The sequence below is a fragment of the Maniola jurtina genome, chromosome 10, assembly GCF_905333055.1.
Source record: "Maniola jurtina chromosome 10, ilManJurt1.1, whole genome shotgun sequence".
Classification (NCBI taxonomy): domain Eukaryota; kingdom Metazoa; phylum Arthropoda; class Insecta; order Lepidoptera; family Nymphalidae; genus Maniola; species Maniola jurtina.
The window spans coordinates 9,527,770-9,539,895 of NC_060038.1; the positions used below are offsets into that span (position 1 = coordinate 9,527,770).

General features: G+C 34.0%; 1 protein-coding gene across 4 annotated transcripts in view; it reads left to right on the forward strand.

The window, feature by feature from the left end:
- The window catches only part of LOC123869164 (homeobox protein abdominal-A homolog), a 57,021-nt gene extending 45,186 nt beyond the window's left edge, over positions 1-11,835 (forward strand). For all 4 annotated transcript variants that reach the window (XM_045911937.1, XM_045911935.1, XM_045911936.1 and 1 more), the window contains exon 3: positions 9,531-11,835. In XM_045911937.1, the coding sequence (XP_045767893.1) occupies positions 9,531-9,928 (398 nt within the window). In that variant the 3' untranslated portion in view covers positions 9,929-11,835. The remainder of the gene's footprint in view (positions 1-9,530) is intronic.
- The last annotated feature ends 291 nt before the right edge of the window (positions 11,836-12,126 follow it).

Genomic DNA, 12,126 nt, shown 5'->3' on the forward strand with positions numbered 1-12,126 from the left:
ACTTCGCCCGCGTGGACTTAGGTTTTTTGAAATCCCGTGGGAACTCTTTGATTTTCCGGAATAAAAAGTAGCCTATGTGCTAATCCAGGATATTATCTATCTCCATTCCAAATTTCAGCCAAATCCGTCCAGTAGTTTTTGCGTGAAGGAGTAACAAACATACACACACACACACACACACACACACACACACACACACACACACACACATACAAACTTTCGCCTTTATAATATTAGTGTGACTAGCCGATGCCCGCGACTTCGCCCGCGTGGACTTAGGTTTTTTGAAATCCCGTGGGAACTCTTTGATTTTCCGGAATAAAAAGTAGCCTATGTGCTAATCCAGGATATTATCTATCTCCATTCCAAATTTCAGCCAAATCCGTCCAGTAGTTTTTGCGTGAAGGAGTAACAAACATACACACACACACACACACACACACACACACACACACACACACACACACATACAAACTTTCGCCTTTATAATATTAGTGTGATCTAACCGCGTGGAATGCTTTTTATAATTGCTATGAAAATAAGCACAATACAGAAGCTACTAAAACTTGATACAAGTTCAATATTCAAATTATTAATAAAATTTACCCATACCTATAACAAAAATGTAGGTTTAGTTATTTAGAATAATAAATAAAAAGATCTTCAACATCGCTACTGCCTAGTGGGAATCCTGACGTCTCATCGTACCTACCTACTTAGATCAAAGATCTTTTCACTTCTACGCATGTAGGTACAATTATGTACCTACCTACGCATACCAAGGTTACCACGCACGCCTGATTTATTTTTGACCCAGAGTTTGTCCTGCACTGAGGTACATTAATTTTGCTTTACAAATGCCGAATGAAATTCTTTGTTTGCATAATGTGTGTTGTTGCAAAAGATGTTGGTAATTATTACAAATTAATGATAAGTTTTTTTTAATTATTTGTTGCCAATTTTATTTTTAGACATGATAAGCTTTCTTTTTAATTGCTGGTAACGTTAACGTTCCAAGTGTAGTACCTACCTAACTAATGAAAGTAGATATTTTTGTGTGTTATATTTTAAGTAGCTTTTGCCCGAAACTCCGTTCGGGTGCCTTTAGGTTTTAAATAATAGCAGAAACTCTTTGTTTTTCCGAGATTAAAAGTAGCCTAGATCACTTGCTTAATACTCTACCTATACCTAGGTATGTATAAATGAAGAGATGTTTTACAAAGGTTATGGTTTTAATAATTATACCTATTATCTACAAGCTTGGTAAAATGTAAGTCTTGGAATCACAGACAACTTTGGTAGGTACCTATATTTTATTTATAGGTACATATAATATAGATGAATGCTCTGAATATATGTATAAATTAGGTAGGTACTATGTACCTACTAAAGTAATCAATGCAGCTATAACAGTTGCATAAGCTATGGCAGCCCTACGCTCAAGGCAATGTCCTTTCGCCAGCGCACAGAACAACATTGTGATGATTTAACTGGCTCACACAACGAGCAAAAATAGTCCTTTCCGACTCGCCAACTTGAAATATTAGCCGTAGTCAAATAAATTGCCTTAACTGCAGTTATGCCTCTTTTACTGCCGAAGCGCTGGAGAATGGAGATACGATGTTATTCGATGTTGTATTTGTTTTATTTTTCTAAATAGACGCAAACATTTAGAAACTTTAATAAAGGATAAATTAGTGATTCGCCACGAACTAGATTTTGCTTATTTATCTATTTGTATTTGATTTCAAGGCGTAGGGTATTTTCAACCTTTTCAAATAACGAGAATACTCAACGAGACGAAATCCGGACACGTTGTCGCTTCGCCTGGTCAAAAACCAAAGCCAACAATTAGATAGGTAATAATCATATTTTGTCCATTCTTCATACTTCGTAAAAAGTGCGGTTCTTACAGTCTAATAAAGTCAAAAGTGGCATGTAAAAACACGAAAAGTTTAAACGTTTGAACAATGTATTATGAAGTGGTATAAACATAAACGCTAAAATAATAGGCAGTAAAACCGCGGAATCCGTGATTTCGAATACCTGCCCATTAAAGTAAGCGTGTACCATTAAAATTTGAATTAAGCTTACCGACCGAAACTATGCTGAACGCGTGGGTAATAGAGGGTTTTGTTCTAGCCTCCCATGTGAAACGAATTCATTATTCTTTACCAAAACCGAAATTTTAATGATAATAATTAATGAGTAATTATGACCAGATACACACGTTTTGTATTTAAATTGCTGAAATTAGCTACACGATTATTTCTAGATAAGATTTTAAGGCCACTGACCCATATTAATTCTCAACTAATTTTATAAATGCAAAAATGTGTTTATTTGTTAGTTTATTCTCCACTCACGCCGCGCCGCAAAAAAGCGACGGATTGACGTGATTTTTAAATAGATTAAGAACTGAAGATTGGCATGGGTTACTAACTCCCGGAAAATCAAAGAGTTCCTACGGGATCTTTACACATGAATTCACGCTGAAGAATTCGCGGACATTATCTACCTAGTAGATATAACTATGGCAGCGTAGGTGTGTAAAAAAAATGTACTGTTTTGGTGTTAAGTACTTTATAAAATTATAAAATCTAAAATTTAAAATATGTCAATCACTGTTCGGAAATCGTTTCAGTAAACACGCATTTCCAAACTATTTTAAGATGGCGCTGCGACTGCGAGCAATAAAGCCGATTGTCGAGTTACGACGCTATAAACCGTGGCTAATACTTACTGCTACAAAACCCTTAATAATAAAGAGACTTAAATGCCATTCAAATTAATACTAACTTTGCAATTAACTTTCGATTAATATAATTAATGATTCTGCTTTACGAAATCACATTTAATTTAGAGGTTTTTTAATCATCAACTAATACACTAGGTAGGTACCTATATATTATGGTGTTTTGACACTTAAAATTTATTAATAAATATTTTTTTTCCAAAATTGAAACAATAAGTAGATAGGTATTACCTATCTTATTGTAATAGGCAGTCAAAGTTCATAACACCATAAAAAAACTAAACAACAACGTCACCCATACTAACATAGAATAACAATAATTATTTAACACAATTACATTAATTATTATCATTCAATAAATGAATATCCATCACCTAGCCACGTTCATTATGATGAGAGACCATCAAAATTAACCAATAAATATTAATGAACTAGTTTCTAAAATTGGTCATTTGAATATCGATTGGTTGACATTAATTGATTAAATGAATTGAACTCACCACACCTAACAATTAACACGCCTACACTCAATAAGTAGATACAATAACAATTTAGGAAGAAGTCAATTTACATTACACATATTTACATACCTACTTATAAATAACTGAAACTGTTGTAGACAACTGAAGTAGGTACCTACCTACATACCTACCTATTTTCAGTAGTACTGAATCTATAGAACAATATTGGAAGGAACCACAAAAGGTAATTAGATCGACTCTAGTCTAGTCTAGTAGACTAGTTTAGTCCACTTCACTCTTAAATAAATTGGATCAGTACTTACCTAAGTTTTATCCAGGTGATAATTCAGTGGATAAAGAACTTTTCATTTAATAAAAAATTTTCAAAAGAAAAATAAAACCGACTTCAAAAACCACAAACACTAAAAAGTAAAAAATAACTTTTATTTAGCTACACATGTAATGTACCTAGGTATGAAGTCGAGCGAGCATATTAAAACAAAATTAGAAATCCAAGAGTGAAGCTCGCCCGACTTCATACCTAGGTACATTACATGTGTAGCTAAATAAAAGTTATTTTTTACTTTTTAGTGTTTGTGGTTTTTGAAGTCGGTTTTATTTTTCTTTTGAAAATTTTTTATTTCACAATTTTTAGTGGCCCCACTGTACTATAATATACTATGCCCAGTTAAAACCCTACTGTTTACTAAGCTATTGCACTGATCGCGAGCAATTTGCTCCTATCTATTGAGGAGTTCTGTTCTCCATCTCCGAAGATATTCATCAGATCTTGACCAAATTTATATGGGACCACCTGCACAGTATACCCTTTCAAACAAAAAAAAAAATTTCCAAATCGGTCCAGGGGTCTTTGAGTAATCGGGGAACATACATAAAAAATAAAAATAAAAAAAGATTCCGACGAATTGAGAACCTCCTCCTTTTTTGGAAGTCGGTTAAAAATAAAAGCAATAGTCAAAAAAAATTAGGAAAGTATCGTAAAAAATAATAAATCGTGACGAAGCTCTACTATGAAAGCCAATTCAATTAGAATTTCATATTCACAATTATAATAGTAATCGTTAATAATGATAAGTCACCGTCTCAGAGCAGTCACATAATTCGTTGTCTTCGGCTATCTGGACACCATTCCACAGGAGCTGACCCGAGCGAGTTCCATAAATAACCCTCTTACCAGGCCAGCGATAATTCACAATCGGACCCTTAATATTCCGGTGCATTTATCAACTATGTGGAACGGGTTTGGTATAAAAGGCGGGCAGGTTTATACGGAGTTAAATAAAATAATAAATAAGCAAGAACATTCTGTGAGATTTATTTCGGAGAAAAAAGCGAGGTAAGAGTCAGGTCTTGTCGCCGTATGTTTATAGTCGTCCGGTCTTCGCGCGATGTATGTATACGGTACGTCCCTAATTAATGCCGCCGCTTCTCTCACAGATATATTGTTGTGTTCGCGGCGTCCTTCTTTTAACTTATTTTTTACGCTAAGATTAGATAATAATTGATGTGCTTTATCTTACTTAGTTATCTTATGAAAACCTGATTCATTTTTAATTTAAATAATAGGTAACTATCTCTGTAATATTAGGTACCTACCTAATAAGATAATTAAAAAACAAAGCACATTTAGTAACTGGTGAAATACGTACATACAAAATTACCAGCAAAATAAAGGGAAAGATATTTTTTAATCTTTCATATTTTTTTACGTAAAGGGTTATAAGTTGAGTTACGTCTTTATTCCGTCGCATAATCTTGCTTGGATCGTAGAGAACTCTCCGTAAATTACGATAAGCAGAACAGGTACACCATACAAGGCAGACTTTACTCCCCGAGACTACAATGCAAGAGAGAATAATGGGACCCAGCTGACGGGAGGTGCCTTCGACCGTTGTCATGGCGACCGAGCGAAGGGTGGCCAACCTGCCTGCGCTAACATATTACAAACACTAACAAAAAGCGGATCATCTCATCCTTCCTACATTGCAATTTGAACTCTGCGATATAAACATGAAGATTCTGTTTCAATGATCAGTGACATCCGTTTATGACCTTTCTCTTTAATTGGATAATCGGGACGTTTGTATTGTATTTTGGGTTCCATCTTTGCTTTTTAAAATTAGAATATCTATCGCTATCTCTGTCCAGCGCATCGCGTTCGGCACATGTCACAGCGAGCGACGACCGCACTTGTTATAATTATCAGTTCTCTATTTGTGATTATTTGAAGCCGTTTTTAGTTTTTTGTTGAAATAAACGTCGGCCGTAAATGTTGAAGTGGTAGTAAAAGTGCAATTACGTTAATTTATCGTTCATATAAATTGCTGTATCTGGATACATTTTCGGTTTACATGATTTATGATTCGCATATTTTGTCATTTAAGAGAAAAAATGCTCTTAAAGGATTTTATATTTTTTTGATCGCGATGTAACTTACTAAGCAAGCACCTTTATTTATTTATTGTTGAGAAACGTTAATAGATAGGTACCTACCTATGTTCAGATACATCATTTTCTTTGTGAATTTAATTGAAAGTTACCTATATGAAATAAAAGAGAAAGAAATAGATAGGTTCCTACTTAAATTTAAGTATCAATTAAAATACATATTAGGTAGGTATGCGTTGTTTTTTTAAATTTACGCTTAATTATTTTTTTTCATAAGTAAATTATTTAAAAAACTGTTTTTAATTTAATAATAGGTCCTACCTACATAAGCAAAGCTGTGATAGCCTAGTGGTTAGAACGCCCGGCTCCTAATCGGAAGTTGGGGGTTCGATCCCGGGCAACTCTAACTTTTCAGTTAGGTATATGCGTTTTAAGCAATTAGGTAAATATCACCTGCTTTTAACAGTGAAGGAAAACATCATGAGGAAACCTGCATGAATGAAAGTTCTCCATATGTTCTCAAAGGTTTGTGAAGTCTGCCAATTGGGCCAGCGTGGCAGACTATGGCCTAAGCCCTTCACATTCTGAGAAGAGACCCGTGCTCAGTAGTGGGCCGGTTGATCATGACCGGGTAAAATAAAGCTGTAATTAACGATATCATATTTTTCTTTGTGTTTATCATCACTAATGAGTAAAATAGGTGCCTACTTAGAACCCAAAAGTTGCAAGCCAGTAGAGATTTTCTTTCATAAGTTTAAAAGTTTTCACAATGGACCACAGATTAGATTAGTAATAGTTTACAACACTGCAATTAAAAATATCAAACAGATAAATCAATGAAATGAAAAAAAAAAATAAGGTTATAATTAATAAAAAAAATAAACCCATTCACTACAACTACCGATGCGGTCAAACAGGTACCTACTACCTACTAACTGCTTCAACTTCATAAAAATTCATCGGATTATGACTCATATATCTAGAGCAATAAGGGACTATCTGCGTATACTGTACCTAAGCGACATTCCAGGTTGGCCGCTATCAATTATAGATACACGAAAGGAAGACTATTTATCTTACCTTATTTATTGGCTGACTCAAAACCAGTCTGGGCTCGGCCGACGCGGCATGTACTCAACTATGTAGAGCCACAGTTACATGTACAGGTACAACCAAAGATCGTGAGAATGAATTGTTCTGGATAAAATATAAATTTTCAAGCCTTTGGGATAATGGAACATTTTTAGGGTTCCGTACCTCAAAAGGAAAAACGGAATCCTTATAGGATCACTTTGTTGTCCGTCCGTCCGTCCGTCCGTGGTGTCTGTCAAGAAACCTATAGGCTATTTCCCGTTGACCTAGAATCATGGGCGGGTAGTTAGGTCTTATAGCACAAGTACAGGAATAAATCTGAAAACCGCGAATTTGTGGTTACATCATTTAAAAAAAAATGTGTTTCAATTTTAAAAGTAAGATAATTATACCAAGTGGGATATCGTATATGAAAGGGCTTTACTTGTACATTCTAAAACAGATTTTTATTTATTTTTATGTATAATAACTTAATAAGTTTTTGATTTATTGTGCAAAAAGTTGGAAAAAATACCCGAGTACGGAACCCTTAGTGCGCGAGTCTGACTCGCACTTGGCCGGTTTTTTTAGTTCGAGAGGCGCGAATGGTGCTCAACGTTTCTCACACGAACGACTAAGGGCGAGATCTATAGAGTGCACCCTGACTTTGTTTAGACTTAGGTAAGACAGAGTTAAAACGAGATAGACGTAGGTATAGGACCTCTCACATAAATCTGTCTCGTTTTAGTCTGAGCAAAGTCAAAGTGCTCTCTATAGATCTCAGCCTAAAGTTTCAAACACCCTTCCGGGGTCCGTGTTTCCTGCTATAGATACCTTCAAGGCATGAATAGGCATCTTCTAGGAAAGCGCTCTTCAACTTAGACCTCACTATTGCTTTCTTTAAAATTGATTCATGATTAATTCATCATTTAAAATAGATCATGATTGTCGTCAAGCGTAAGCCTATCCTGCAATATTTTTTTTTTAAAACCTAGGAAATTATAAGGAAGGCATTGATAAAAGCTAAAGGATGAAAGGTGGAACTATCTGTCTTACCTGTGTAGGTATGATAAACTTGAACTGCCAGTCAGACTGTGGTGAATTAAAAAAATTACCTGATAGTTCCGTCTGAAATTCGAGACGAAATCACTAGGTATTAGAAAGACAGGCAGTTCTAGTTTTCCATATAAACAAGCAGCGTAAACCACTGCACCAACTTTCAGCTTTTACTTAGGTACCTAATATTAGTAGTTAGTGAAGAGATAGATATACAAAATGGCAGCCTCTGTCCATTGAAACAAACGCTCAGACATAGCCCATCATCATCATCAACCCATTGGCATCCCACTTCTGAGCATGGGTCTCCTCTCAGAATGAGAAGGGTATTCCACTACGCTGGCCCACTTCACACACCTTTGAAAATATTATGGAGAACTCTCAGGCATGCAGGTTTCTTCACGATGTTTTCCTTCACCGTTAAAGCAAGTAATTATTAAAACTCACAAACTCCATAAAATTAGAAGTGCGTGCCCGCGATCCAACCTCCGACCTCCGGGTGAATTATCACTGGGCATAGCGAGCCTTCTTAAATCTCATAAAAGGTCAGTATCAACTTTACCAGGCCAGGCTTAGGTACCTAATAATACCTACTTACCTAAGTTTGCCGATCGATATTGTTCAGTAGCATTCAGTAGGTGAGTACTTATATGTTCCTTATTTACCCCCTACCAGTTATTTTATTACCAGTTATTTTATATTATATTATTAATTAATAATTTAATTAATTTTCTGTAATAAGATAATATGGTGTTATTTTATTACAGTCCTATTAATTAATAATTTAATTAACTTTTTTGTAGTAAAATACCTATGGTGATAAAAATAAGTTTATAGTCAATGTTAACCGAGTTTAATTAAGAAAGAGAAACACGTGTTGTCGTTATTTAAAACGGTTATACCTAAGTACTTATTTCTTATTAAAAGCGCATTACATACCTAATATTATAAGATAGGTACACGTTAGTACCTACCTTAATAATATGTAGATAGGTACCAATGAAGATTTTTAATACTTAGCAATATACTTATTATTGACATACGGAAAAGATCACAATAAATTAATTTAATTTCCGTTTCAGCGACATTTACTGCCAATATACCTACTCGTACCAATGGACCAACTGCTATAAACTATGTGGGATGAATTTTATTAAACAAGTTATTTCGGCAATTTCTTAGTTATTGTTAGTGAATAAAATAAAAGGGTTAATACTTTCACAGATTCTGAGAAAATATCTTTACCGTCTAAACACAAAAAGGCACCTTACAAAGAATTAGAAAGTTGCACAACCCTTGCCGTCCCTAACATTTTTTGTAAAGACTTCTTTTAGAAAGCTCTATTGTAAAGTTTTAGTCCGTTTAGCGCCTTTAACCCTTTCTGTTACTTTTTGACGGTTTTTTTTGTATAATTTAACGGTTTGCTTGCGTAGGATTTTTGGGTGCCACATCGTTAAATTTGATTGTAAATCTATTTACTGTTGATCTACTTTGAGGTTGGTCCCAGTAGCAAATAACTCTAAAATTAACTTTACAGCTGCAATAAAATATTAATGAGCTATTAAAATCTAAGATGCCATAAAAGTGAAATTTAACGGCTTGCTCGAAACCTTTTCAATGCGAATCGAAGCGCGATTTGCAGACTGGTGATATATGATTGCAATAAATTGATTTTATTCAACGAATGTTCTATTCTCATTAACATAAATTTTTAGTCAATGTACAGCTAGCTGTTTTTATGTTAATGTGACGTTAATTGTTGTTTTTTGTTTCTTCAGGACCGAACGGCTGCCCACGGCGACGCGGACGACAGACGTACACAAGGTTTCAAACGCTAGAATTAGAAAAAGAATTCCATTTTAATCACTACCTGACGCGTCGGCGCAGGATAGAAATCGCACACGCCCTATGTCTCACAGAAAGACAGATCAAAATATGGTTCCAGAATCGACGAATGAAATTAAAGAAAGAACTGCGTGCAGTGAAAGAGATAAACGAACAAGCCCGCCGGGAGCGAGAAGAGCAGGACAGAATGAAGCAACAGCAACAGGAAAAGCAGGCGAAACTCGAAAGCCAGCACCACGGTCACCACGTGACCCACCACCACGACCCGATGAAGATGCCCATCGACAAGGGCTCCAGCGATATCCTAAAAGTGAATAAAGTGCCGACGTAAGGCGCTCGCAAGCCGCTTACTAAATCCTGACTGATACTGTATCATATAGTGTGAATACATGAATGGAAGTGTTACGTCCATAAGGACCTGCGGGCACCGTTAGTTTCCTATCCACTAGTTTTATTTTGCGGCTGATTGAGTAGGAGTGTTGCCTCGTTGTGGAGGTGTTTCGTGACTTTAATTATTGTATTAATGTTCCTTTAGTGCGAAGGACTTGCCTCGGTGTCATTCGCTGTGGACGGGCTGGAGAAGTGCTTTAAGCATTTATTTTGTTGCCATAACCACACCATGTATTGCAATAATATTTTACTAAATTTTACAAAAACGTTAGTGCGTCGCTCTAAGATTTACAAGCCCGAGTGGATTTCGGTATTGTTAGATAAGATTTTAAATCTGTGAATCTCATAGTATTTATTGCTACCACTTATTTTAATCCATTATGTTATATTTTTTTATTGATAGATATTATATTATGTACATTTTGATGTATATTTTATTATTTGTCTGCTGTTAGTAGACTGGTTATGTTTTGAGGGTCACATTTTTATGATTCTAAAATTTGTTGTTTTAGCGGTTGGTTTCAAAAAAGTTGCGTTTATTTTTGTCCACATTGTGCTTCATTTTGGTAGTTAGGTCTACACATTGTTGTTTGATTTAAACATTTTTATAGTTTAATTTTATCGGCAGTTTTACAAAACTTTATTTTTTTATTCCCATAAGAGCGTTAGACGTTTAATTGTAACTAAATACGTATTGAAGTACAATTGCGTGTAGGTTCTCATTATAACGAATGTTGTTTTGTAATCAATGTTTTCATAAAAATAATAATATTAAATGCGGTATTTTTGATGATGATTCTACTTTAAAGTAGTGAAACCTTGTCCAGATATTCGACATTATTTGAATTTCAAGTATTAGAAAAATACAGTGTCCATACTTCCCAATTCATCAAATGTTCAAAAATATATACGTAACATTGATACATATAATAAACAATAATGTTACTAAAATAAATTTTACATGTAATTTTAAAGTTGATTTAAGTGTAATATATAAATAGATAATGTAGGTTCAACTTTATACTATAAAGTATTGCTAAGATTTAAAGCTAATTGATTCAAGAGGGGGCGGAATATAAAAACACAATTTCAGTCCGTTTAATTACTTCTGCATGTAACCATCATTTACAATTAATAGTTGATGGCAAGGAAGATATCTTATTTAAAAAAAACTGTATAAATAAAAACGATTATAAGCTGATTCGGCTTATCCATCCATAATTTTAATTCACATTTGGAATTTGGATATTACTTTCATGATTATTATTTTTCAGTTTTGCTTCTAAATCCACATTGTGCCAAAATATTATTATAAAAATAACTAAACCTATTTTGAATCTATTGGTTATGGAACTTTTCAACTTTTGTATTTCCACGCCCGAACAAAAAACACAAAATTCCTCTATACGTAAATCAGAACAAATATTAAATTAGGACTCTAAATTTAGTGTTGATAGTCACCATTATACGTAAATTAATGTCAGGGTAGAGTTAAAGAAAATTTTAATAAATAATGTATCTATTAAAATGAAGATGTTCGCTTAATTTTGGTAATAATCATCACTCAATAGATCTGTCCACTGTATTATTCATACGAATACAATTATAACTATCAGTAGCCGTATTTTAATACTATAGTTATTATGTACCAATATCATAAGCACGAGATCCTTTTAGATTTAAGCATCTCATACATAGTACATGGTACACTATATGAAATAAAATGACCTAACTATTTTATTTTCTACTTTTTAAGTTTCAAAAACTTTATACAAGCAATAACAAAGCAGTGAATCACTTTACATGAGGGTTTATATAATGAAAGCCTTGGGCTTTATTAAATTTACTTACCACAAAAATATTTACAAAACTTTGTTTAAATATTATAATAATATATTTTAACGAGAAAATCTTAAAACCAATAAGAACTTTTCAGGGTTCAATAAAAAGTTTTTGATCCCCCTTTAGTACCTCATTCTTAATAACAATAAGCAATACCAAAGTAAATTCAGTATCTCAGAATTTAATATCAATTTACATGCAGGAACTAATTTAATTTAGTCAAATTGTGTGATTTTTATTAAATTCCAACTCTGATACAATTTAACTAGGTACTAAATAAAACTTTGACACCGAAAC